We start from the raw sequence: 27,949 nt of genomic DNA, 5'->3' as shown, positions 1-27,949 counted from the left end.
AGTTCGCTTGAAGAAAACATGTGCATTTTTCACAAATTGAAAACTAACCAGTACGTCAAGCAAGTATTTTTCTCGTGTTTTGTACCTCAACTAAGTAGATACTAACTTTAAAACATAAATGCAAATTGAAGTTACTGTGCCTCCTAATAAATTCTGATATTTATATTATTGTAAAACGTCGTTCGTATTTATATTCAGAATAATGCAAGTACATTCGCGCATGTCAGACAAGATATGTTTAGTGAATGCTGGAGAATTGCACCATTTCTAGGGGCTTGACTTTCAGGGCGCACACGCCCCCTCCCGTCAAAACTCCAAAGGCCTGCGGCATCTTCTTCTACGCAGGTTTTTTGTTCCGTTATGCAAGAGCGCGTAGGTTGCTGTTAACAATTAATCCTTTTGAAAATCGAGTAGCCATAACTCGTTCGTTTACTAACACGCAGTAGCAAACCGGAGCGACATATAAAGATAACACTTATGTAGTTTAAAATGGGAGTGTCACACTGCAAAGTAAGATTCTAAACAAGGACACGCCCACTTGCTTGTGCTGAAACAAGAGTGAGCGAAGCGAAGAGCTGGGTGTGTCCAGTCGCTCCCTGGAATGTACCATTTATAAAAGTAAAACAAATAAAGCAACATCATTGTTTTTTACAGCTAGCTATCTATAGCAAGCTACTGTGTTACTGTTATCTGTATGATAAATGCTATATTTTACTTTTAGTTTATAGGGATGAGCAAGTTTCCGTAATAAATACTAAGAATGCTACCTCCCCCTACAGTTCTATATACCGTGCGCGAGGCCGTTGCCACACCTGATTGCTAAGTACTGAAGTGCGAAGTGCTGCTTTGCTTTTCCAGGTTGTCTAAATCTCCGGTGACAATTACTATGTCTTACGGTTACGGTCAGGGGCAGCCAGGTTCTGGAGGTTACGGCGGAGGGGTATGTAAGACGTTTGAAATTTATTAATTAACGAGTGAAAGAATACTGGGTTTAACAGAGTAGGATCTGTGATTTCGCTTTCGAGTTTCTTTCCCTCTTTGGGTAGAGCAACTTACAAGTAGGACAGAGAAAAAGTTGCGTAAATGTAGTAAGTTCGAATTTTTTTCTTTTTACTGTATTTTAAATACCGCAGATGACTCACCGTACTGCTATTTCTCATTGCAGACTCTCAAGAGCCTTGCTGCAGAGACGCATTTCATGCTTTAGTAATTAATGTGGTGCTATTAGTTTTATTATCGTGTTTTAATAATCTGCTACATTAGAAAAATTTGACTGGTTGCGTCATGTATTTGTAAGTGCTTTGAAGTACGTTTTATTTACAACTTAACGCATAACCATGCTTTCTTGTTCGGTTCTACGTACTTCCGACCCCGCGGATGCTTCTTTACTTAACCTTCAGTAAACTTTAGTAGATAATGATGATGATGATGATAATAAAAAATAATAATAAATCTAAGGGAGAGATACCGGTACCCCCGGTAAAACCCCTCTATCTGACCTACACAGGCCTTGGGCTGCATTTCCTTATTGATTACACCAAGAAATCAAGATTAACCCTCACCAATGAGAGTTGTAGGCAACTTAATCATAAAGAAAAACTAGCATACATTTTTCTGCTTTAAACTGTAAATTTTCGACTCGGTATCAGCAGGGATAATACTGTGCACGAAGATCTAGTTATGTTGCAATGTAAACCTTCAGGCAAGTTATTTATGCGGAACTCCTTGATAGCGAAGAACGGGTAAACCTACAGTTTATTTGTAGATGAGTTTAAAAGGCACGTTACCTTCTAAAAATTAACACCGCAAAATGTATACCAAATTACGTACTTAATACCATCTAGTAAGATTTAACATTAGCGTTTCCCAAAGTAAATTGATTCATACGCCAAAAATGTGGCTTGTTTCATTAAGAGTGACTCATTTAAAACTGAACTAACCAGTCAATGCTGCGTTTCCACATTTTTTTGCATGGCGCTGTTTTTTTCTGTCTTTAATGTGTTGGTATCATTAAACTACATTTTGTAATTAGCCTTTACAAGTACCAAGCGGTCATGTCAGCATTGTACCCTAACCCGATTTCTTTTTTCTTGGTTATATTCTTGAAAAAAAGCACACTTGTTTTGTTATACGTGTACTTTTTGTGATAGTGTTTATTTGATATTTGGACTTCAGTCTTCACACATTATACACTTCATGCCTACATTTTGTCAGTTATTACTAAATAATGAAAAACATTTCATATGCCTGCCTTGTATTTCATCCTACATTTACACAGATCTTTGTAGACATGAAACACACATGAAATGCATGTGTTCCATATAATGATATACTGTATTATTTACCCAATACGATTCCAGGCACCTCCCTCGCAGATAAGGAGCCTTGAGCTGGGAGAAGTTTTTGCCCGAGTTGAGCTCCGTCGAGGGGCAGGGGGTGATATAGCAGGCTGCTTGTGCCATTTGACACATTTATAAAACAAAAGATGCTAATGAAGAGGTGCAAATTAATTTAAGCAGGATTACAAGTGTTTTTTGTAGGCTTCAGGGATTCTAGTGTTAAAAAAATGTACAGGGTGAGCCAAAATGAAGTACCACTTTTCTCAAGGTCATTGTGTGAGGTAGAAGCAGCCGAGTGGGGTGGGGATAATTTGATAAGCAAACCGTTGTAGTTTTCAGTTGGCAACATGCCCTAGTCTGGTGCACACTGTGCTTTCGCTGTCGAAATGTTCTTCAAAAACAATGACTCCATCATCACTACACAATGAGCCTTCTGAAAGCACTTTAGCATTCCTCCTAATGGTGGCGTCCCAAATTGGAAAACAATTCTTCATTGGGTGTCTAAATTCAGACAGACAGGTACAACATTGAACAGAAAATCTCCAGGCTGTTCTCGGACTGTACAAATGTCTGAAAACATCCAAGCTGTAAGGGCATCAATTTTGCAGTCTCCTAGATGTTCAACGTACAAACATACTTCTGCCTTTGGCATTTCCAACACATCTATGAGGTGGATTTTTGCATGAGGGCCTTAATTTCCATCTATATAAATTGATAGTAGTGCAGGAACTCTCTGAGAGAGACTGGAAGAACCGTAGAGAGTTGTGAGCGAACAGTCTGCAAACTGTTCATCGAGGTGCCATCGTTATGTGCAGCGACGAGGCACATTTCCACTTGGTTGTGTAAATAAGCACAAATATTGGGCTGAAACCAACCCTCATGAACTTCATCAGAGACCCCTGCACAGTGAGTGTGTTATAGTTTGGTGTGTTGCAGAATTTGGCATTGTAGGCCCTTACTTTTTTGAGGGGGGGGGGGCAACGGTTACTGTCACTTCAGAACGTCACATTGAAATGCTAGAACTGTTTGCGGCCCTAACTGGAAGAAATCGATGTGGTGGATGCTTGGTTTCAACAGAATGGAGCAACAGCTCATACGATGCAGAGATCCATGCAAGTTTTGCGGGAGATGTTTCCTGGGAAGCTGATCTCCTTGTGAGGCGATGTCTGGTGGCCTTAACGTTCGCCTGATCTAGTTCTGTGCGATTTCTTCTTGTGGGGCTATCTCAAGTCGAAGGTATACACACACTGACCTCAAAACCTTGAAGTCCTCAAGGACACTATTCGCCATGAAATCGCCGCCATTCTCCTTGAAATGGCCGAGTGAGTCATGCGTTCAGGAATTCTCAAACCGTATCACTAATGATGGCCACCACCGTGAAGACATCATTTTTAAAACACAGAGAAAACAAATCTATTTTGTATACCCTTTCTTGTGTCATAATGAATTTTTATCTTGTAGTTTCTTGTATTGTTTCTATTATAGTGCTATGTTGGTGCGGGGTATTGAGTTTAACAAAGGGGTTAACATTACAGATTTTTTTTTTTTTTTAGTGTTTCTACCAAAGCAGCCTTTTAATGTTCAGAGAGAACACACAAACTCTAAAACAGAGTAACTGGACCAAGATTCTGGCGCTTTGAGGCAGCACCAGTAACTGCTGCATGTTATAGTAGACATGAGGTGTACTGGGAATATGATTCACAAATATGAAGAAACTAACGAGATAATACTTGATCATAAAAAGTGACTACCACTTTTAAATATTTAACTTTTTTTTGTGTGTGTGACTTGTATAATGCAGATCTTTTTAAACCGTTCCAAGAAAAATTAATGTAAAATTACTCTGTCATATACTTTGAATCTGCTGCACAGAATATCCATATTCAAGGTTTAGGCATATTATGCTATCTGTGTGTGAAACTGGATGGTTTGTCACACAGGAATCGTGCTATGAAAATATGTCAGGAATGACAGATTAACTTTTTCCTTTGTGCTCTTAGCTTGTTAAAAACATGTTAAAACGTGATTTATTTAAGGTTTTGAAGCATTGTCAGTTGTAATATTCAAACATATATAACCTTTCGTGTAATACTTTACAACTCATCATTACTTAAAACATCTGGTGGATTTAAAAAAAAAAATAGGAAAATAGGCCAAACAGTCAGTATGGGCCAATACACTATTTTTGGAAGTTAAATAGGCAGAGTTCTGTAACACGGGTGTGTCGCATGCACTTTGGTGGTTAGGGGTCATTCATTTAAGGAGGGTTTGACAATTATCCCACAGTTATTGTCTTAAAGACAAGTTTGTAGCTTTATTCTTTGTTGTAGCAACACAACATGAGAACACCATAAGACATTGTGATGGGTGTGTTGTATCAAATGCTAATTGTAATGTTTTATTGAGATGACCATTTATTTAATTTTGCCAAGTCAACATTACTAAGTAAGAATTTAAAATTTATTGAATATTCACACATGACATTTCCCTTTTTTCTTTTCATAGAAGGTATTTGCTTTGCATTACTCATGTAAACTTAATATTTTACTTTAAAACTTAGCTAAATCAGATGCAGATCTGAAAAATAATGCTTAACTTCAAAGGCAATTAATGTAAGTTTCTCTTTTGTGAAGTGTGGAGCCTTAGAGGTTTACATGTTACATAAAAACAGTTCTGACTTGTAATAAATACTTTAAAGTAATGTCCTATATATTTGTTTTTTTTAAAAAAAGAAAAGACGTTACTCAGTTTTGCTCTTGAATCTCAAACAATTCAAACTTTTTTTATAACCCATTTGTTTGTTCAGTTAATACTTCAAATTTTTGTTTTTAATGTCTCCTTTGTAAAGGAAATCCTGTTTAAAAGAGCCAGGCCTATTGGGAGTGTTTTAAGAAATGTACACAGAGTCACAATGAATAAAATAAGGAGTTCTGTTGCTAAGTAAATAGTTACATGTTCATTTTATGGTGCATAGCTAAAGACATTTTGAAATATATATTCATTTTGCATTCACATAATATATTTCCTAAAAGTAGTTAACCAAAGAAAATGTTTTGAAAAAGAATGAGAAACTCTTTCCAAGCAACAGGTTTGTTGTAGCCTTTTTTTGAAGATAATATATCTATTTTGGATATACTGCATGTTGCTATAAAAATCAAATTTCTTCATTAGCAGTGTTTTGTGTAGTGATACTCGACCTCCAATCTAAATCGGGCATTTTTCAGTACAAAAGACTTAATCAGTGATTGTTAAATTGGCTGACAACAAAAAATGATTTTTCAGAATCTGTTTTTCTAAGTTTTGTATGGTAAATTAGTTGCAGTGCTCCTGTATGCAAGATATTATGGTAGTTGAGCTACCACAGGTTTTTTTTTTTTTTTTTGCTGCAAACTGAGGTAGACTTTACCAAAATAGACAAGGCAAGACCAAAATATTAGCCTTTTACAGTAAAAGTGTAGTAATAACCTGAGACATTAGGAAAAGCTACTTTAATTCATATCTTTTTATTTTGTCTCTTAAATTGGACACTGCTTTTCTGAGTATGGATGGTGAGCAAGCTTGTGTTAAACAAAGCAGCTCATATTTTCAGTTAGGAAAAGAAAAGATGAAAAAGAATTTGAAGTTACTGCTCAGTCAAACAATAGGCTTGTTGGCTTAAAAGCAGAAATGTCTACTTATAAGCTTGTTAAGCATATTGGCATTGTCTCTTCTTGATAAACAGCTTATGAACATTTGATATGATTTTTGGCTTTCTTAAATGACTATTTGTCATAGGTAAGAAACAAGTACTACAGAGTTAAAATAGTAATCCATACTTTTAATTACACCAAGAAGGTATATACAATATATATAGGAATAGCTACAGTACCAGGTACACTGTATTTATATACAAAAAAAAGTAGTACATGTGTGTTTTAATAGCAGTGATTCAATGTGTGAGAATATATTTTGTTGGACAAATGGTAAAATTTACTTTTTTGTTTCAGATAAGCAAATTGCAGATATATGCTAAGCATTTTATTTTCTTTATGCCATAATAAAATAAATATATGTGTATATAAATAATAGAGAGAGACAGAATAATTTCTTTACATATTTTATTAAAGTATATGTTAAGGTGATTTTATTTTAGTATTTTTATTCACTGAAAAATAAGCCTACAAAATTTCATTTTTGTCAATAAAAATGAACAGGTAACACCTGTGGTCTATAGTTTTAATTATAAAAACAACGAAATGAACACATTAATATAGAATATAAGGCTTCTACGAGTCTGGTTATGTAGGAGCTTAGTGTACAAAGTGTTTTTTTTTATTTTTTTTTTAAAAGGACTTAAAATAAAATCTGGATCAGTGATTTATTCAACATGAAATCAGTGATCAGTATCAGTCCTAAAAAAAAATCTTATTAGAGCATCCCTACTTTGAACCTATATACAGTATACCATTTAGTGACCATAGCAGAAATTTTAAGACAAAAAATATGGTACAATAGACAGATATATTTAACTTACTTTCAAATCAGCTCTCACTCCTAATATGTACTGCAGTATAACATATACAGCTGAAGAGAAGCCACTTCAATGGGATCTTTGGCGATTGCATTTCCCTGTTTCATTGGAGCACTTAGTCGTTCTTGGCGGAGTCAATGTAACATTTGTGCTGACAGGGTTTCTGATTTTGCGGTTTCCTGACAGGCTTTATAAATGCTCATGATGCTCTTTGGTGTCACCCTCAAAATTCAGCACATTCTTTCATTAATTTCGAACAGCTCACTTGCTGTAATCCTTAAAATCCTTTCATTTCAGTCTTCCCATTGCCAGAAAAGTGCACAACTTTAAGATACATGTTTCAATATGAATTGACTGATTTTACTCTGTTCAATCTGTGGTATATGTTAGTATATACAGTAATCCTTCGCTATATCGTGCTTCGACTTTCGCGGCTTCACTCTATCGCGGATTTTATATGTAAGCATATTTAAATATATATCGCGGATTTTTTGCTGGTTCGCGGATTTCTGCGGACAGTGGGTCTTAATTTCTGGTACATGCTTCCTCAGTTGGTTTGCCCAGTTGATTTCATACAAGGGACGCTATTGGCAGATGGCTGAGAAGCTACCCAACCAGAGTGCGTATTACGTATTAAATAAAACTCCTCAAATATATTGTGAGCATGAGGGCTGTTCGCTCCCCTAGAGGATACAGCCGCTCCTCAAAAAACGCTGAAAGATTACCTTCACATTGCTCTCTTCCTTGCTGGGCTTACATGTGGCTGATTTGTCAAGCAGTATGCTTCCCGCACTGTTCTTAGCATACTTAAAAGATCAAACAGCACGTATTGATTTTTGATTGTTTGCTTTTCTCTCTCTCTTGCTCTGACATTCTCTGCTCCTGACGGAGGGGGTGTGAGCAAGGGGGGCTGTTCGCAACCCTAGACGATACGGACGCTCGTCTAAAAATGCTGAAAGATTACCTTCACGTTGCTCCCTTCTGTGCAGCTGCTTTGTCAAGCGACATGCTTCCCGCAAGCTGCTTCAATACCTGCCGTTCGAGCTTTTAAGTATGCGATTTTTGATTGTTTGTTTTTCTCTCTCTCTCTCTGACATTCTCTGCTCCTGACGGAGGGGGTGTGAGCAGAGGGGCTGTTCGCACACTGGCCTAGAGGATACGGACGCTCCTCTAAAAAATGCTGAAAGACTACCTTTACATTGTACATCCTTGCAGCTGCTTTGCCCGGCGGTGCTTCGCATACTTAAAAGCCAAACAGCCCTATTGATTTTTGTTTGCTTTTTTCTCTCTCTCTCTCTCTCTCTCTGACATTCTCTGCTCCTGACGCGCACTCCTTTGAAGAGGAAGATATGTTTGCATTCTTTTAATTGTGAGACGGAACTGTCATCTCTGTCTTGTCATGGAGCACAGTTTAAACGTTTGAAAAAGAGACAAATGTTTGTTTGCAGTGTTTGAATAACGTTCCTGTCTCTCTACAACCTCCTGTGTTTCTGTGCAAATCTGTGACCCAAGCATGACAATATAAAAATAACCATATAAACATATGGTTTATACTTCGCGGATTTTCACCTTTCGGGGGGGGGGGGGGCCTTAAACGCAACCACCCCGATAGGGGAAGGATTACTGTAGTGTGTGTTTCAGTACACCGTATATGGGGCGCATAGTGCTAATCCTCCAATTCATGATTCATGTTCCATTGTGATGTATGACAAGAAAGCCAGATAAGCAGCTGGACTGTTCAAAATGCATACTTCAGTAAGGCAGGGTGTATCAGCACATGTAATGTTCAGGGTGAAATCACATCCTTCTGCTCTTACCCACTAGGGGTTTGCAATATGATAAATTTTGATATTCAAACATAAAAGTGAATGTGCGGGTATTTGGTTAACCACAAGAGTTTTGCCAATAGTTGAAGCACGTTATCTGAGACACAGAAAGGAATACTTTAAAGGTTAACACAACATTTATTTGAGAATTTGAACAAACATACATCAGAACTTAAACATTTATTTAACCAAAGTACATTAAAAAACTTAATGTCAGCATGGGCTAAGGCAACTTTAAGAATAAACAAAAACTTTGTGCTACATTGATTTGTGGATCAAGTAATTAAATGAATAAAAGGTGTAAATTCTTTTTACAACTAGTTGTAAAAATAAAATCTAAACACTACTCAGTTGTACTTTACAAAAAATAAACTTCCCTACCTCTGTAAACAACAGTTAGTAGCCTAACTACAGTAGTTGCAGCCAGACAATAATGCATCAGATCACATATTTATTGTATAAGAAAATCAGCACATCCTGGGTAAGTCTACTTCTGAACTTAACAGTTATGCCAGTGGTGGAACATGCTCTTTCAGAGGGCAATAACGTTGAGGTGATGCATACATAGTGCTGGGCCAAGTGGCTGAATTTCGGAAATCTATTTGTATTGTTTTAACATTCCCCAAAACTGGGTCTTCATTTGGTGGCAAGCAGGGCTGTGCTGAGAGAAGTTCCAGCTCACACATTACCATTGCAGTTTTAGTACCATAGTCATGGCCAAACAGAGCCACAACTGCATCTTCAGTCATCATTCTTTTTCTTTCTGGTTGCAGACAGTGTGTTGAATTTCTGTTCAACTTTTTGCATTTCATGTGTGGTTGGGGTTTATTTTTTTTTTTTTTTTTCTAAACCACCGATCTGAGGATGCCCAGATGTTTGTGTCTGAGACCAACTGCACTGGCAAGCCTCAAAATTGGGCGTTTTTAAACTCGCACACTGGCAGATTCTACATCCTCCTGTGAGATGCCTATTTAGGAGTGTGCTTGGCCATAGGGTAGACCATGAACATGTAGACATTGGACTCGCTGCACAAAACAAGGGTAGCACATTTACTGTAAGTGTGCGTAGCACAGGAAGCATGTCTTTTGAGAGTCTGCCAGTCATCTTCAATTGTTGCCATTTGTTAATTTGATCAAATTTCTTTCAGGCAGCATGGCACAAATTGCCTATTGTTGCTGAAGTATGTGCTCAAACATATCATACATAGTGATGTCTGACCAGCTGGAACTCCCAAGTTTGTGCTCCGGCTCATTCTGCTGTCATAGTTTTCCAGTGTATTAGTAGCAACACTGCTGTGATGAAAGTGGTGAGGTAATCTGCTGCAGGCTCTCAACAGATAATTCATGTTAGCAGCCTTGAATCCATCATTAATAACAAGTTGAAGCAAATGAGTGAAATATGAAAACTCCCCATCCAACAACGTGTGTGCTGAAATCCTATTACTGGCATTCTCACGTACAAATGTAGTGACATTGTTTCAGAAACCCCAAGCATTGGCTGTTGTGAGATTAGCTGTGTTTTGCCCAGTGTGTCACTCTTCTAGTTTGTGTATTTGCAGGATGACACATTTTAAATTCTCATCATCTTGTAAGTAATGACGAGCGATTGTCATGAAGGACTCTGTTGTTAATGTAGTCCAAATGTCTGTTATAATTGCCATGTACTTTGCTACTTGGAGCTTGTTTTTTGCGGCTGTTACTAGTTATTCAAACTGCTGTTCTACACTATTCGTTCTGGCTCTTTGGGAGGGTACATTACATTCTGGCTTAACATAATTTAGTAGCTTTTTAAAGCCCTTCCTTTCAACAGAGCTGATGGGGCAGCATGTGCTCTGCTGTCATTTTTGTGATCAGTTTTGATATTTTTTTCCTGCTTTGACTAAATCCCATTTTCAAAGTGCGCTATTAAGTGCACTTCCAGCCAGTTGCTTGTGCTCATCTGTTGACTGAAGCACTTTTACAGGATGCTTTAATCTCATACTTGTATGACTGAGCATTGTACTGGTTGAATAGTTGATGGAAAGTTTAGCATCACAGATCTTACACATTAGTGCTGTTTCTTACCTGGACAGATAACCGTTTATTTAAGTACCTTGCACATCCCCATTACCGACAGTATAATAGTTTGACTTGTGGTATGTTTTGTTCTGTGATTTATTGTTATCTAAACCAGTAACACTGAATTAAATGTATTGTTTCCCTAGTATGGTGGTGCACCTGGAGCCCCAGGTCCTCAACAGGATCCCCTCTTTGCCTTTTTCTCTTCTGTGGCTGGCCAGGTAAGTACATTGCAAAATATTTGCAGTTTGTCTTTGAAAAAATAATAGAAATATGTGTTTTTATACACAGTGTGGCTTGGGGGATCTGAACATGTGGTGGGTAACAGATTCCTATTAAATGGGGCTCAAGTAATAAAAACAAAACTCCCCTGGAAAAAATACCTTTTTTCTTGCTTTTTTTAGCATTTTATTATTAGATGATTTTTTTCAACTTGCCCTCTCTGTTTGTCTGGGTCAAATTTTGCAATCAGTTTTTTACCCAGTTTTACTGAATTGATTTCTTTCAAACTTTGCATGCATGCTGATCTCTGGTGACAATGCAATATTTCATCAGTTTTGACCCGGGATCTGTACATTAATTGCATCAAATTTAAATTTACTATACTTTTAGCGAACACACACACACATATATATACACACACAAACGCATACAGTGGAACCTCGGGTCATGATCGTCTCGGAACACGTACAAATTGTGTTACGACCAAAATGTTCGCCAAACTTTTGTATCTGTTCATGACCACACACTCGAATGACGAACAAGCCAGTTTCCGTTCCAGTTCGTACACGCCGATGATTTCCACACATGTTCATCCTCTCCTGTACATTGTTCTCGGTCAGACGTGCATGCATTCGCTGTGAACTTTGTGCTCTATTTTGTGTGCTTTTGCATTAATTTTGCAATTAACCATGGCCTCTAAGCAAGTGAAGAGTGGTAGTGTTGGTGAGAAGAAAGGTTAGAAGAAAATTGAAATCGAATTAAAGAAAGAAATTATTGAAAAGTATGAGCGTGGCATTCGTGTTACTGATCTTGCCACCGAGTACAAGAAGTCAAAATCTACGATTTCGACTATTCTAAAGCAGAAAGAGGCCATTAAAGCAGCTGATGTTGCAGAAGGAGTTAGTGTTAACCAAGCAGAGGTCTCAAGTGCTGGAAGAGGTAGAAAAACTGTTGCTAGTGTGGTTGAACAAGAAGCAACTTGCAGGGGATAGCGTAAGCGAGGCGGTGTTATGCGAGAAAGCCAGGAAGATTCATGGTGATTTGCTGCAAAACTATCCTTCTACAAGTGGCTAGTTCTTCCTCCTCACTTCCTTCATGCCAGAACTCTACTCATTCAAGGTTAGTTTTCTTGGTTGTTTATGGTTAGTTTTTGTATAAATGAAGGATTTTTCAAAAGTTAGTTTTTTTCGTAGTTCGTAGACATCTTTGTTTTTGGCCACAAGAATAGCTCGTTCACTCAGCTAATCGTGATTCTTATAATTGGTTTGAATATTGGGAAATACTTTTTTCAACCAATTCTTCTTTTGACGTCACTAAATTGCAGAAGTTATGAGGCAATGAAATTCGTCCTGAGGTCAGATCAACCGGCACCTTTCCATTCCCAATTTCCAGATTTCTCCAACCCAGTTATTGACAGTTTGCATTATTTGATCGTAAATGCCTTTTTGCTGAAGCGTTAGCTTAGGAATATTTGATTGCACATACGACAAAAGATCACCCGTGTTGTAATTTTGTTCACGACGCAATTCTACATCGAACGAAGCAGCAGCAGCAGATCGATTCGGTGATGGCATTCCTAATTGATTGAGAACTTTGTTCGCGATTTCTAAGCACAAATCTTCAATCATTATCAATGCTTAGCTGTAGATTTCTGCTGTGAAATCCATGTTTATATTTGAATTTTACTTGCGTATTCGACGGAAAATATCTTCAGCCATGTGCGATTTATATTTCTTCCATAACTGTGTTGGAGATGAAGGAGAGCAGGTGGTCAATATGATTGCAAACAATGCACGAATTTGATTTGGATGTGACGTGTTGCACGCATCATTAATGTATACATCCCAGTGTCGGTCGTTCTCCAATAAATTCAGAGCTTGACATGTACTGCGGAAAGTGGCATGTGTAATGCCGTTGACAATTCTCAATTGCTGGAAAGACGTTGGACCGGGCACATTTACCAACAGCATGTGAACAAAGAAGCATTCATCTTGATTGGGATGCACGGTGTATAGTCTGCCTGTCATAGTTTCTTTGAATATGGCAGGTTGTCCGTCGACTCGCGCTCCTCGTTTGCGTCGTTCAAATGATTTTCTACTCGCATTCCATGTGTAATACGTAGGCACTTCCGAATACAGCAGTGTTTTTGCAAACGTGTTTTTTGACATAACGTGAAGAAAGCAGTTAACGTTGTAGCCGGTGGATTCAGGGCTATTTGTTGCACATTTGCAGCTGTGAAATAAACGCGTTGTCCATTTTCTAGATGTACTGCTAAGTGAACAACAGCTGGACTTCGTTCATGTATGGAAAATGAAAGAATTCGCCATACAGCTTCATTGCTGCTTATGTATCTTCCAGCCTAATACTATGCGATTTCATCAATTATGTATGACCGCATTCCTATCAGTTCTTTCTGGTTGCACGCCAACACACACATATATATGAATTAGTGGTGTTAGTCAAGTGGTTAGTGTGTTGGACGCTCAATCAAAGGTTCAAGATCAATGTACAGAAATTTTTTTTTTTAATAACATTTTTGATCATTTTTCATCATTTTATATACAAATTTGGCACAATACTCTTCAGTGATTTGGAAATATTGACGCGGTGGATAAAGTTGTTGGGCTTTTCTAAGAAAGATTTAAAGTTCAATTCCCCAATAGACAAACGCACATTTCCAGTATTTCACATGTGTAAGGCTTCACCATAGTTAGGATTTTCTGAAATGAGAAGTTAACATGAATGAATGTTATGTTTCACTTTAAAACTGTAGGTTCGATTCTACCCTGTCGCTAATGTCATTTCTGTCAAATCACCTTCCCACCCAAGTCAAGGTTTTTGTAACTTGCGGAAGACTATATGACATTAGGGTGAATAAAAAAAATTGTGTGTGCACATAATGGTCACATTAAGTCACTAGAATATGAAAATATAAATTAATTTTGTATAGTAATTTGAAAGTGCTAGAACAGCATGAAAAGCACTCGCAGGCTACTGGACACTTAATAAATACTCGAGTGCCACATCCTCTCTCATTACCATGTTAGGAACAAATAAAACTATAAGAATACAGACAGTTTAGCTTTAGACACAACACTTTAAAAATGTGCATAATTTTCTTTTATACAAACTAAAAGGGCGAACAACATTCCGCTGTGTATACCACCAGCCTACGACGGTGCCTGTAAGCAAAAGTGTAATCTAGCTACAAGCAAACACCATCTGTGCTTGTAATAGTTAAAGCACCAAGTGCGCACTGCAATCCAATATTATATATGATAATGTTTATCAGCTTATTATAATCCTCATATTTTGTTCTGCATCCAAGAAAGTTCTGACATTTCTTTTTAGTGTCCCTATTCTACGCACTGCAGTATCTCGTACTTGCAATAATATGCTTTCACTCTACTTGCTTATTTTATTATATCATCACTGCTACTTCCACATGTTATAAATACAGTATGCCCCCTTTGTACTGTTGCCTTTTACATATTGTGCACATCATTGGGAATGTGCAAATTGAGGAGAACTTGGCAAGAAAGGGTTCCACAAGGCATTTTACCCGGATCTATCCGAGATTCCTGTGTTATACTTAGTTTGATTCAGTTGTGTTAATGTGATTCATAGCTTCCTTATCAAATTGCATTTCGATGCTACGTATATTGTAATAGTTTCTTTGTAAAGTGTGTTTTGATGTGAAGAGGGGCTGCGTCTTAGTGGGCTAACATTCATTTTTTTTTTTTTTTTCTTAAATGGTTTTCATCTTCATCTAAATGTATAAGTGATTTTTATTCACATCGCTGTTTCATATAGGATGGCCAAATAGATGCTGAGGAGCTACAGAAATGCCTTACTCAAGCAAATTTTACTGGTACCAACAAACGTAAGTAACCTAAAAATTAGTGCATCATATGTTGTTCATGAGGTTTACTTTATTAATTTTTATTATAATAGTGTTTACTGTACATTTAAAATGCAGTCTGCCTAATTTATGCCTTGTTCTCACTGAAGATTTTTGTTTGACTTACAATAGTACAGATCCTTTTGATGAAACTGCTAATTCCTCATAGGCATGTCCAGATGAATCAAAGCTCCTATTATCTGGAGTTTCCTAAAAGCATCATTGTGTAATACTCAATTCTTGTTTTATAAATAAATAAATGTCTAATGCCAAATTTTAAAATGCATCCAAATAAAATTTTCATAGGGTATTAGAGTAACACAGTAGTACTGTAGGTGATGTTCATCGTATTCAAATGATTTTAGTGCCTTTGACAGTGTAGTTGCAGTACAATACAAAGCACTCACCAGTGACAGTTTGGGGGGGAAAAAAATGTATAGTTATTAAGTCAAAGAAAAAACATAGGCTCATGAACCAAAAATACTTGAAAATTAACACATCAGAAAGAAAATAAAATCCCTAAGATCTCAAGTTCTCATGTCTGTATTAAGACTGTTTGCACTCTTTCCTGGACATGGTAACTTGGTATACCCACTGCACTCTGCTTTGCTGTGGTATAAAGTGATGTGTTATTTCATTGCAGTTTGCTGCATGTTAATTTGCAATCACATAGTTTATACATCAACATATTGGTCTCATCTGCTGAACAGTTGTTTCAGAGGAGCTTTAACTCTATTTCATGTATGCATTTATTAATTTGCTAACTTAAGTTTTTTTTTTTTTTTTCTTCTTTCAAACATAGCTTTCAACCTGGAAACGTGCAGGCTAATGATAGCCATGTTGGATGTATCCTTTTCGTTTCTGCTTATTCCCTTAGTATTCTCAACAGCAGTATTTTAATAAAATCAATCTTTTGTAGAAAGTTTTTACTAAAAGCCATTTTTAGGTGACATTTGTTCCAGTTCTCCCTACTCCAAAAATATGTGGGACATCTTTGATATGATTAGTGCTTCCCTTTAAAAAAATTAATGTTTTACCATCTTACAATAGTAAGGTAATTTCATTTTATTTAAAGCCCATTGCGGCACTTCTTGTGTGATTTTGGGCTATACAAAAATTGTATTGTATTTGGGGGCTTCGGGGGAAAAAAAAAATCATAGTGTGAAATAGTTGCTTTTATTTTTTTTTTTTTTTTTAATTTTGCAAAAATGCAGCCCAGACAGAATGAGACACACAATCTTAAGTATACATGTACATCTAATTTTTACTGATCATATCAACTTCTATGCAGGGAGAATCAGAACTTTTTCACCAAAAAGTATGAACTGGCTTTTAATTAAGTGCACTGTTCATCAGGAGTTCAGATAGATTTTGGAGCACCAACAGGCTCTGTGGATCATCCAACATTTTAAAAGGAAAAAAGTTTTTTTTTCTTAGACAGGTGGTTGTCCATTTTCACTGATGAGAGTAATGTACAGATATGAGATGAAACATAAAATAAAACATTCTCAAACCGGCTTGGGGAGGGGTCAGGGTACAAAACATTTCTAGCCTTCCACAGTAATGCAGTGCTGCTTTGATACTTTCTAAATCAGAGTTTCTTTTTTTTTTTTTTTTTTTTTATAAATAAGGCATTCATTTTTGTCAAATACTAGGCTAAATAAGGCGAAAATAGAAAATGCCTGGCAAGTTATGTTTTTTTTATGATTACTATTTTGTTGGAAATGTGAATTAATAAAGTGTATAATCAGAGGTAATAAATATTTCAAAAGGAAAAATCAAGAAATGTTTACATTTTTCTATACTTGAGTCAAATATTTAACAAAAAAACATTGCGTGACAGCATGTCTTGCATTCTAAAAGGTATAGTATTTCATAGTATTCCAACCCCTTAATAATCATTTGGGTTTGAGTATTAACTTGTATTTCCAGCATTGCACATTTCTTTGCATGATTTTATTGTATAAAATAGCAATTTTTTCTTTAATTCTGGCATTTCAGCGAGATATGTCTGGTACAATGGGTTTCAATGAGTTCAAGGAGCTGTGTAATGTAATAAATGCTTGGCGAGGTAACTTTATGAGCATGGACAAAGACAGGAGTGGCACTGTAGATGCCCCGGAAATGCAGCAGGCCATCACTTCAATGGGTAAGTGTGCTTAAATACTGTGTCTGTCCTCTGTTTGTAGGTGTAGTCATTTAGGGGAGCTTGTGGGCATAATATTTTATGTTTTATACCAGGGCTATTCAATTTCAAATTCAGTTGGGCCAGATTTTCAAACCAAGAAATTTAGCAGGGCCAGACATTTTCAGCGGCCGGTATGCAGCAGGTAACGAAAAATTTTAAACTACCATAAATAAACATATTGAAAAATAAGTAATGTTTATTCATTAATTCCCTTTTAAATTTGGCCACATCTGACACCAGCACATCAAAAAGTACATAAAGATTTATACACAATAAAATCTGAGGTACAAGTAATATTTATTTTATTTCAAAAGTAGAAAAAAAGTATTTTGGGCCTAACTGACCTAGGTACATCTCAAAGTGCATAAAAAGAAAATAGTACACAGAATTGGCAATAACATTTGTTCCCTTTTGAAATAAAATAAATATTCTGGTCACATGATGCAGTCCCATCACAAAGTATGAATACTATCAAAGCTATTGGTGCACAAACCCCATAACAAGTAATAACAGTAACTAACACACATGAATACACTGAGGGAACAGAGGTTTGTTTTAAATCTCCACATATGTGATTAGTTGTGCCTCTTTTGTAAACAAAAAGGTGGTGGTACCTATACCATTTGGATCAAGTTTGTTGAGGTACTGTGAAGGTATCTAGAGGCTGAGAGTCCTAGCGCTACACGTTTTTAATTGATGAAAAAACATTTAAAATTTGATATTCATAAATGGTCAAATATAATAATTCTTTGTATTTATATCGAGCTTTACTCATTACTCAAAATGCTTTGCAAAATTCACATAGAGAGGACCCTAGACACAAGCCCAGCATCTCATTTATTGCTAGGCAGTGGCATTATCTTTACGCCACTTGCGCAAGCGTATTATACTGCATAATATTGTGCTTGACAGTTTAAAATTACAAAGATAAAATTTCCAAAATTGAAAAATATTAACCACAGGATAATAATGAGCTGTACATCTTACTGAAAGGTTTCATGAGATCATTAAAATTGGATTAGAACAGTATTTTATTGTGCACGTTGTTAAATTATGTAATTAAAGTATATTTAGAATGTTTTAAACTTAAAAGTAAATGCTGGTATTTAGCTTTATCGGTTTGAATGGTAGCCAATGAGGGCACAGGTCAGAGCGAAGAAAAGAAAAAAGGGAAGCGGGAAGTAATAGTATAATAGTGTACAGTGCATCCGGAAAGTATTCACAGCGCATCACTTTTTCCACATTTTATGTTACAGCCTTATTCCAAAATGGATTAAATTCATTTTTTTCCTCAGAATTCTACACACAACACCCCATAACGACAACGTGAAAAAAGTTTACTTGAGGTTTTTGCAAATTTATTAAAAATAAAAACTGAAATCGCATGTACGTAAGTATTCACAGCCTTTGCTCAATACTTTGATGCTCCTTTGGCAGCAATTACAGCCTCAAGTCTTTTTGAATATGATGCCACAAGCTTGGCACACCTATCCTTGGCCAGTTTCGCCCATTCCTCTTTGCAGCACCTCTCAAGCTCCATCAGGTTGGATGGGAAGAGTCGGTGCACAGCTATTTTAAGATCTCTCCACAGATGTTCAATCGGATTCAAGACTGGGCTCTGGCTGGGCCACTCAAGGACATTCACAGAGTTGTCCTGAAGCCACTCCTTTGATATCTTGGCTGTGTGCTTAGGGTCGTTGTCCTGTTGAAAGATGAACCGTCGTCCCGGTCTGAGGTCGAGCGCTCTGGAGCAGGTTTTCATCCAGGATGTCTCTATATATTGCTGCAGTCATCTTTCCCTTTATCCTGACTAGTCTCTCAGTCCCTGCTGCTGAAAAACATCCCCACAGCATGATGTTGCCACCACCATGCTTCACTGTAGGGATGGTATTGGCCTGGTGATGAGCAGTGCCTGGTTTCCTCCAAACGTGATGCCTGGCATTCACACCAAAGAGTTCAATCTTTGTCTCATCAGACCAGAGAATTTTTTTCTCATGGTCAGAGACTCCTTCAGGTGTCTTTTGGCAAACTCCAGGCGGGCTGCCATGTGAATTTTACTAAGGAGTGGCTTCCGTCTAACCACTCTACCATACAGGCCTGATTGGTGGATTGCTGCAGAGATAGTTGTCCTTCTGGAAGGTTCTCCTCTCTCCACAGAGGACCTCTGGAGCTCTGACAGAGTGACCATCGGGTTCTTGGTCACCTCCCAAACTAAGGCCCTTCTCCCCCGATTGCTCAGTTTAGATGGCCGGCCAGCTCTAGGAAGAGTCTTGGTGGTTTCAAACTCCTTCCACTTACGGATGATGGAGGCCACTATGCTCATTAGGACCTTCAAAGCAGCAGAAATTTTTCTGTAACCTTCCCCAGATATGTGCCTTGAGACAATCCTGTCTCGGAGGTCTACAGACAATTCTTTTGACTTCATGCTTGGTTTGTGCTCTGACATGAACTGTCAACTGTGGGACCTTATATAGACAGGTGTGTGCCTTTCCAAATCATGTTCAGTCAACTGAGTTTACCACAGGTGGACTCCAATTAAGCTGCAGAAACATCTCAAGGATGATCAGGGGAAACAGGATGCAACTGAGCTCAATTTTGAGCTTCATGGCAAAGGCTGTGAATACTTATGTACATGTGCTTTCTCAATTTTTTTATTTTTAATAAATTTGCAAAAACCTCAAACTTTTTTTCACGTCGTCTTTATGGGGTGTTGTGTGTAGAATTCTGAGGAAAAAAATGAATTTAATCCATTTTGGAATAAGGCTGTAACATAACAAAATGTGGAAAAAGTGATGCACTGTGACTACTTTCCGGATGCACTGTAGGTATCAGTATAAAGTTGTCAACAAAATAACTATTTCAGTTGTTACTGTGAAAAATTGTTTTATTTCAATGGTAAACTAGTTTACTTAAAGAGCTGATTCCAGCACAGAGTTAAGTATCTGGAGAGAGAACGTGGACGTGCTAGTGGTTGGATGGACTGTGTTGAACACCAAACCGGTGAGCTGTGGGGTGCCATACACAAAAGGCTGAACAAAGCAGACATTGCAGTTTGTCATCACTGTCAGATGTTACTGCAGCTGACCACCTATTGACTTGACACTTGCCATAAAGGACACAAGCATCGGCTTGCTTCTGCTGGGAACATGTGATTTACGTAGTCTGGAAGCACTGTACAGAAAAACTGATTTTAAAGCTGCCTTATGAACAAAAGTGATTGTCAAAATATTTATGGAAGTGCCAGCTAATGACAAGATTAAAACATTAATAGTATCATGTATAATCCATAAAAAGAGTTGATGCACTGAAAGAGTCTTTCCTTTGATACAGGTTTTTGATAGTAGTTTTAATGGCATAGATGATCTTCCATCACTTTCGTCTTTTGTTTAGCTTCAAGTGATTAGCAAGTCATTTTCCTTTCACATGAAGCCACTTACACAACCTTTTATCTTTAACACAACCCTCCACAAGTTTGGCACAATATTTTTAAATCTCATCTTGGCATGAGAAGCTCCCATGCCAAACACTGTACTTCAGTGTACACACTTAGTTAGGTCCATAAATATTTGGACAGAGACAACTTTTTTCTAACTTTGGTTCTGTACATTACCACAATGAATTTTAAATGAAACAACGCGGATGCAGTTGAAGTGCAGACTTTCAGCTTTAATTCAGTGGGGTGAACAAAATAATTGCATAAAAATGTGATGCAACTAAAGCATTTTTTTTAACACAATCCCTTCATTTCAGGGGCTCAAAAGTAATTGGACAATTGACTCAAAGGCTATTTCATGGGCAGGTGTGGGCAAGTCCGTTGTTATGTCATTATCAATTAAGCAGATAAAAGGCCTGGAGTTGATTTGAGGTGTGGTGCTTGCATGTGGAAGATTTTGCTGTGAACAGACAACATGTGGTCAAAGGAGCTCTCCATGCAGGCGAAAGAAGCCATCCTTAAGCTGCGAAAACAGAAAAAACCCATCCGAGAAATTGCTACAATATTACAAGTGGCAAAATCTACAGTTCGGTACATCCTGAGAAAGAAAGAAAGCACTGGTGAACTCAGCAACACAAAAAGACCTGGACGTCCACGGAAGACAACAGTGATGGATGATTGCAGAATCATTTCCATGGTGAAGAGAAACCCCTTCACAATAGCCAACCAAGTGAACAACACTCTCCAGGGGGTAGGCGTATCGATATACAAGTCTACCATAAAGAGAAGACTGCATGAAAGTAAATACAGAAGGTGCACTGCAAAGTGCAAGCCACTCATAAGCCTCAAGAATAGAAAGGCTAGATCATCTAAAAAAAAAAAGCCAGCACAGTTCTGGAAAAACATTCTTTGGACAGGTGAAACCAAGATCAACCACTGCCAGAATGATGGCAAGAAAAAAAAAGTATGGAGAAGGTGTGTAACCGCTCATTTATCCAAAGCATACCACATCATCTGTAAAACACGGTGGAGGCAGTGTGATGGCTAACCCAAATGAGCATGCATTTCATTTGTTGAAGACTAAACTTCAGACAGAAAGGCCTACAAACAAACAGCAACTGAAAGCCACTGCAGTAAAGGCCTGGCAGAGCATTAAAAAGGAGGAAGCCCAGCATCTGCTGATGTCCATGAGTTCAAGACTTCAGGCTGTCATTGCCAGCAAAGGGTTTTCAACCAAGTATTAGAAATGCACATTTTATTTCCAGTTATTTAATTTGTCCAATTACTTTTGAGCCCCTGAAATGAAGGGATTGTGTTAAAGCTTTAGTTGCCTCACATTTGTATGCAATCGTTTTGTTCACCCCACTGAACTGCATCTGAGTTGTTTCATTTAAAATTCATTGTGGTAATGTACAGAACCAAAATTAGAAAAAAGTTTTCTCTGTCCAAATATTTATGGATCTAACTGTATGAAATGTTTTTGAAATGTCATAAGAGTTCATATAAATTAGTAATAAGCAAAGTTGTTGTACTGCATCAACATGCTGCTGGACGAGTGTTTTGTGCACATACCAGTATTGATGGGTGCTATAGTATCATTCCTTTTTGTAGTATGCTAGCTGTTCTTCTGTACATACCTGTGCTGGTTTACTAGGCAAATGTACTACTTATCTACAGTTCCGATGACATTGTAAGTCACAGAAAAAGTCACCTCTGCTATTACAGAAACCTATGATCTGTCATTGCTCAATACTACTAGGGAATAATTCTCTTATGCTGTCTTTTTAGTGGTTGCTCTATTCTGCACATAGCCTCTTGCCTATTTACAGTACATAATAGAAACTATTTTTTATAATATAGTTAATGAATCATACAAGCAAATGATTTATGGGAATATTCAAGTAGAAAATAGGTTTTACAGAAAATCAAGGTTTTTCTAATAGTTTGGATTATTCTTTTGGACTGATTTTGTTCACTGCAAAACCTACATAATATGCAACTGAGAAGATGTGTAGTAAGTGCTCCTTCTAGCCTCTATGGAGGTTCTTTTTTTCTGGTAAATATGGAAGAGTAATTATTAAATATACTAGCTTGGAGTTGGTAATGGAATGGGGTGTTTCACCAGGTTTTTTTTTTTTTTTCCCCCGAAAGTAAAACAATTTGATCAGTATCTTCCTGCTGAGATGGAGAAAATATGAACATAAAACAGTGCATTAATTTTTAATAAAACATACTGCTCTCTTTAAATGAGTGTTTTTTTTTGTTATGTTTTTTTAGGCTTCCGACTAAGTCCTCAAGCAATGAATATCATAGTGAAAAGATATGGCCTTAATGGAAAGATTGGTTTTGATGATTATATGGCTTGTTGTATAAGACTTCGGACCTTGACAGGTATGTAAGGTGTTTTATTAATTTGCACAGATAAGAAATTAATGTGAGACAAAACTGAAACAGTAATCATACATTTTCAATACAATGTAAAACGTAATTGATATAATGTAAAAGTAAACTGTTCAACTTAATAATTTTAGTTACTTACACTATTGACTTAAACGTGCAAACTTTCTTTAGATTCATTTAGAAAACGAGACCAAGCTCAACAAGGAACAGCCAGTTTTTCATATGATGACGTAAGTATATAAATAAATGAAGTTAGTGTATAATTTAAGTTTTTAGGATGCATTGTATAGCTTATACTAGTAATCTCGTAATTTAAGGAGATCATTTTGCCATAACACATTCTTAAAACAATTGTGGAGTTTGTTTTGGATGTTGTTATCAGGAAATTTTAAAAAGGTAAATATTAAGTCAAACAATATTTGGAGAATAGCCACGTTGACTATCAAGTACAGTAGTCTCCCTTTTAAGTACGCAACTTGAACCTGCGAAGTTTGTGCGTACTTGGCCGCTAGGTGCATACTTTAGGTTGGCCACTCCCAAACACAACTTGAACCTGTGAAGTTTGCGCGTACTTAGCCGCCACTCCCAAATAGCTTGCATTTCACTACAATGTCAAAGAAACCAAACAGCAAGCGTCTCAATGAGTCTCAACGCTGCAAAATCATCTCGAAGCTAAGCAAAACGTCTGCTCCCAGTAAGAGGGCCATAGCGCGGGAGTACAAGGTTAGTGAAGGCGCTATCCGAAAGATTTGAGAGAATCGTGAAGCGATCCAAGAACGATCTGCCCTGTTGACTGAAGAGGCTAAGGAGAAGACTTCTCGAGCTTCAGTTGGAAGATTTACGGAGTTTGAAGACATGCTTTATGTCTGGATTGACAGCATGCATCGTGCCAGCCTTCCTGTATTGCCATCCCTCGCCATTGCCAAAGCGAAAAGCATTGCTTCCAGCCTGTCAATTCCGGAATCAGATTTTAAGGCATCTTGGCAATGGTTAAGTCGATTCAGAGTTCGGCGTGGACTGCAGAAGATGCTCCTTCACGGCGAGGGAGCAGAAGTCAACAAGAATGATCCAGAACTGCTAGCTCTTTAGAAAACCTTTACACGATTATCGCACAATATGACCCCAAAAATGTCTACAACATGGACGAGACCGGCTTGTTTTTTCGATTGCTTCCGAGATATAGCAGTCTTATGCCAGACGAGGATATCTCAACCACCAGAGCCAAAAAGAAAGCAAAAGATCGAGTTTCTCTGATCGTTTGCGCCAACGCAACCGGCACTCACAAAATTCCTTGCGCTTTGATCAGAAAACCCAAAGAACCAGCTTGTATTAAGGACCAACATTGGCCAGTTCCTTATTTCAATCAAGCGAAAGCTTGGATGGATGTAGAAATCTGTTGGAAGTGGTTCAATGAGGTGTTTTTTCCAGAAGTGATAGCGAACAGGACATCACGTTCTATTGCTAATGGACAACGCTCCGGGACATTTTAAAGCCTTCGAACACGACAATATTCGGATAGTTTTCTTTCCCCCGAATTGTACAAGCTGGAAACAGCCTTGTGACATGGGAATAATCGCAGCTCTGAAAAAGCGATAAATATTTGTATCTCAAGGATGTTCTTGACTTTTACGAACTTGACGAGGAGGCGAAGTCGAAAGAAAGATCAGGGGCGAAGATTGCGATGAAGTGCTGCAGGGGTATTTTACGGGAACCCAGCGCACCTGCTCAATGCTGCAAGTTATGTGAAAGAAGCCTGGGATTCTGTTTTGCCAAGCTCGATCAAAAATGCTTTCGTCAAGGCCGAACTGACGACTTTAGAATCAGAACTGGAGGCTGATAGCAATGTTGAAGATGTGGGCACCGAAGTTGCGAAGGCTTTGGAAACATTGAATTTTATCTATCGCTCCATCAGAACTGGAGGACTTCATTCACATTGATGACGAGAACAACCAAGAATATGCTGCTGCGGTATTGGAAGGTGTTGAAGAGCTTTTGGAGTCGATGAAAATTGTTGAAACGAAGACGATGATGACGACGTTGATCCTCAAGACTTGAATGCCGGTTTAGAAAGTGGAGTTGTATTTCAGGGGTTCGAATCCCTTTACAAGCAGGTTCTTGACATCGAGGATCAGCTGCTCTGCTCTGAAGTTCAAATTGAAGCTGATGATACATTCGATGATCTTAAGAAATCGTTTCAATCATTTCAGAGCAAGATCCGGGCTGTCTCCCTCAAAGCCAAACGCAAGAAACTTCAAAACCTTCGCCAAATGACGATTCATGACATGTTTAACTAAAATCTTGAACCCAGAATTTTAGGGAAAAATGTGTACTTAAATGGGTGCGTACTTAAGCAGGAGGCTACTGTAGTGGAAACAAAATGACACCCACCTCGGTTAAATGTAAACAACAGTAATTGAGTGGTGATCATCTTGCCTTTTTTGAGAAATTTAAAATCCAGCATAATGTTTTCACTCGGGCATTTTAACTGCATCCTTGTGAAAAACCTGCTTCAGTCTGCAAAGGTGAACCCAGGAGAGAGGTTCATGTTTCAGTATGATGGTGACTGTAGTGCATTGCTGTGAGGCTTGGACAAAAAAGAACAAGTCGTGAAAGACCCTGGTCAGAGCTCTACCACTGGTTTGTTTGGGAATTCAAACAACTATAAACAAATACTGCAGTCTCAACATGTAAACTTTGTAGAGATTTGCATGGCCAACACGGCAAATATTGACTCTGTGCATAAACTTAATGTAATTGTCAATAAAAGCCTTTGAAACTTATGAAATGCTTGTAATTATACTTCAGTATACCATAGAAACATCTGACAAAAAAATCTAAAAACAAAGCAGCAAACTACAGAAGTATGGTTCATTCTAACAGCGTTTGAAATAGATATTTTTGAATTGCATACTCAGAGTAGCGTGTTTGAGTTTATAGAAGTAACACTGATGTGAAAGTAAAGTTAACAAAAAGATACAAATACAATGTGGTTAAAGCAGAGCCAGAGTATTATATTTACTTGCTGATCCATTTCTTGGTGTGATCTTGCTCACACAGAGTTCAATTTTCTGTTCATTTAGACTAGTGGGTCCCACGTTCAGTCCCTAGGGACCCTGTGTGTGCATGTTTTTATTCCAACCAATTTCATACTTGATGCATCATTCCTTTAATTGATCTCATTGTTTAGTAAGCTGTCCTTTTTCATTGAATTTGTATTTATACCAAAACTTTACCTATTTTTTCTAATTCAATATTTACAGCATTCTCTTCATAATTATATCCAAATGCTAAGCTGAGTGGCGTCCGCTAATTCAGTGCTATATTTCCTGGTCTGTTTGTAAGAAACGTGTTAATGAGCATACAGGTAGAAGTGGGAGTGAAGTTCCAGCTTCCCTTTAGTATTCATGGTGTTTAAACCTGTGTCTGCATTGTTCATTGCTAATAATCAGCCAGTTAAGGGAATACCACTACACATAAGTATTCAGTCATAAGAAAACTGCAAAAGAAGCTTAAACATTTATAGTCATGCGAAAATGTACAACTCAAAAGTGTTCTCTTAATAGGTGCATGTATTAATATTTATTTGATCTTTACTTAAACAATATCTTTAGATAAAGGTGATGTAAGGGAAGGGTAGAAAAAATTAAATTGGACTTTGCAATAATGTATTCAGAGAAAAAATGAACAGATGCACCACTTCTGTTTATGGAAAAAGTCAGTCCACCCTTTGCTCTACTAGCTGGTATTGCCCCCCTGACCAGAAACAACCTCAAATAGGCATTGCCTGCATCTGTCTAGGAGTTTCCAACATAACTGGGAGAAACCTTTCCTAATCCTCCATGCAGAATTCTTCTCTGCTCTGTGATGCATAACAGCTGAAAAAAAGTTTGCTGTTGTGCAAAATATTCTCCACTTGTAGCTGATCTACCTGACAGTGGAATGTTTAAAGGCTTCTACAACCTTCTTTTTGAATGCCTCCAAGAGATCTTTTCAATCTAGGCATGGTAATGCCCCATGCAAATGTCTGAAGTTTAAATAAGCAAGGCTCATCCAAGATCTGTAATGTGATATCTGCACCTGATCTGATGCAATGGATTAAAATATTAGGTATCTATCTATCTATCTATTTGAGGTAGTGTGAAATGTAGGGGTCTACATACATTTTTCACATGCAAAATTTGCATTTGTTTAAATTATACAATGGACTGCAAAATGTAAATATTTCATGATTTTTTTTATAGGACCTTTATAGTGTTTAAATAAAGATCAAATTTTGGTTCACATCTGTTAAACATTTCAGTGGGGTGTACTTACTTTTCTCATGATCATAAAGCTTTGACAAAGAATAAGTACTTGTGAAATTTCTTATAAGCACCGGTAGGTCTGATAACTAACCAGAGATCAATTAAAACCAAAAATGATTGTGAACCTTGTTGGAATGCAAAACTGCAGTGTTGGCATTATTGAAACTGAATACCGTGGATCTAAACAATACCAAGTACTGCATCAAGTTTTCTTACATGGCCCATTTTAAATGTTCCTAATCAGTGTGCACAGACGAATTTTGCTAAATGAGTTGTTCCACAACACAATTTCTGGAAATGCAATGTGGTCACTTAAATAATTAACCTGAAAATTCTAATATTCAGCCTAGCAGTGAAGTGTATTTCAGTCTAAAGCTACTATTATTTCATGTCAACAGTTTATTTAATCTAATCTGAAAATTTTGTCATTTCAGTTTATCCAGTGTACCATGAGTTCTTAATGAAGACTTCAAGAACATTTTATATTTTAAATCCACAAATTCCTTCATCAGTTTGCAAAAGTATCATGTTTTGTTAAAATGATTTGCATTTGTCAATTTTTACATGAGCTTTTTTGTATCCATTAATCTAAATAAATGATTGGCTCTTGATTTGCTAATTCTAGCTTTAATGTTTTTTTTTCTGAAATGAACAGTATATAAAAGGTTTCTGCCTTTCCATTTTGTTCAATAAATCTGGCTCCAATTAAATGAAATTCTGCATAAATTCAACAGAAAATTAAGTAAATGAGATACGCGTGTATTTTAAC

At 37.3% G+C, this 27,949-nt stretch overlaps 1 protein-coding gene across 1 annotated transcript; it reads left to right on the top strand.

Moving 5' to 3' along the window:
* The first annotated feature begins 776 nt into the window (after positions 1–776).
* On the top strand, positions 777–27,799 carry LOC114663403 (sorcin-like). The gene is made up of 8 exons (XM_028817118.2): positions 777–940; positions 10,879–10,953; positions 14,768–14,837; positions 15,658–15,701; positions 16,857–17,004; positions 22,754–22,867; positions 23,048–23,106; positions 27,615–27,799. Exons 1-8 carry the CDS (start codon positions 887–889, stop codon positions 27,639–27,641), a joined length of 591 nt encoding a protein of 196 aa, XP_028672951.1. The 5' UTR covers positions 777–886; the 3' UTR covers positions 27,642–27,799.
* Positions 27,800–27,949: the final 150 nt, after the last annotated feature.

Source organism: Erpetoichthys calabaricus, chromosome 13 (assembly GCF_900747795.2).
Source record: "Erpetoichthys calabaricus chromosome 13, fErpCal1.3, whole genome shotgun sequence".
NCBI classification, from domain to species: domain Eukaryota; kingdom Metazoa; phylum Chordata; class Cladistia; order Polypteriformes; family Polypteridae; genus Erpetoichthys; species Erpetoichthys calabaricus.
Note: the sequence above shows the minus strand (reverse complement) of the source record. Positions and strands in the feature narration are given on the sequence as shown.

Coding starts and splice junctions, on each gene's coding strand:
- LOC114663403 (XM_028817118.2), top strand. CDS start 887: ATGTCTTACGGTTACGGTCAGGGGCAGCCAGGTTCTGGAGGTTACGGC. Junction 941..10,878: donor CTGGAGGTTACGGCGGAGGG/GTATGTAAGACG, acceptor TTGTTTCCCTAG/TATGGTGGTGCACCTGGAGC. Junction 15,702..16,856: donor TAATGATAGCCATGTTGGAT/GTATCCTTTTCG, acceptor CTGGCATTTCAG/CGAGATATGTCTGGTACAAT.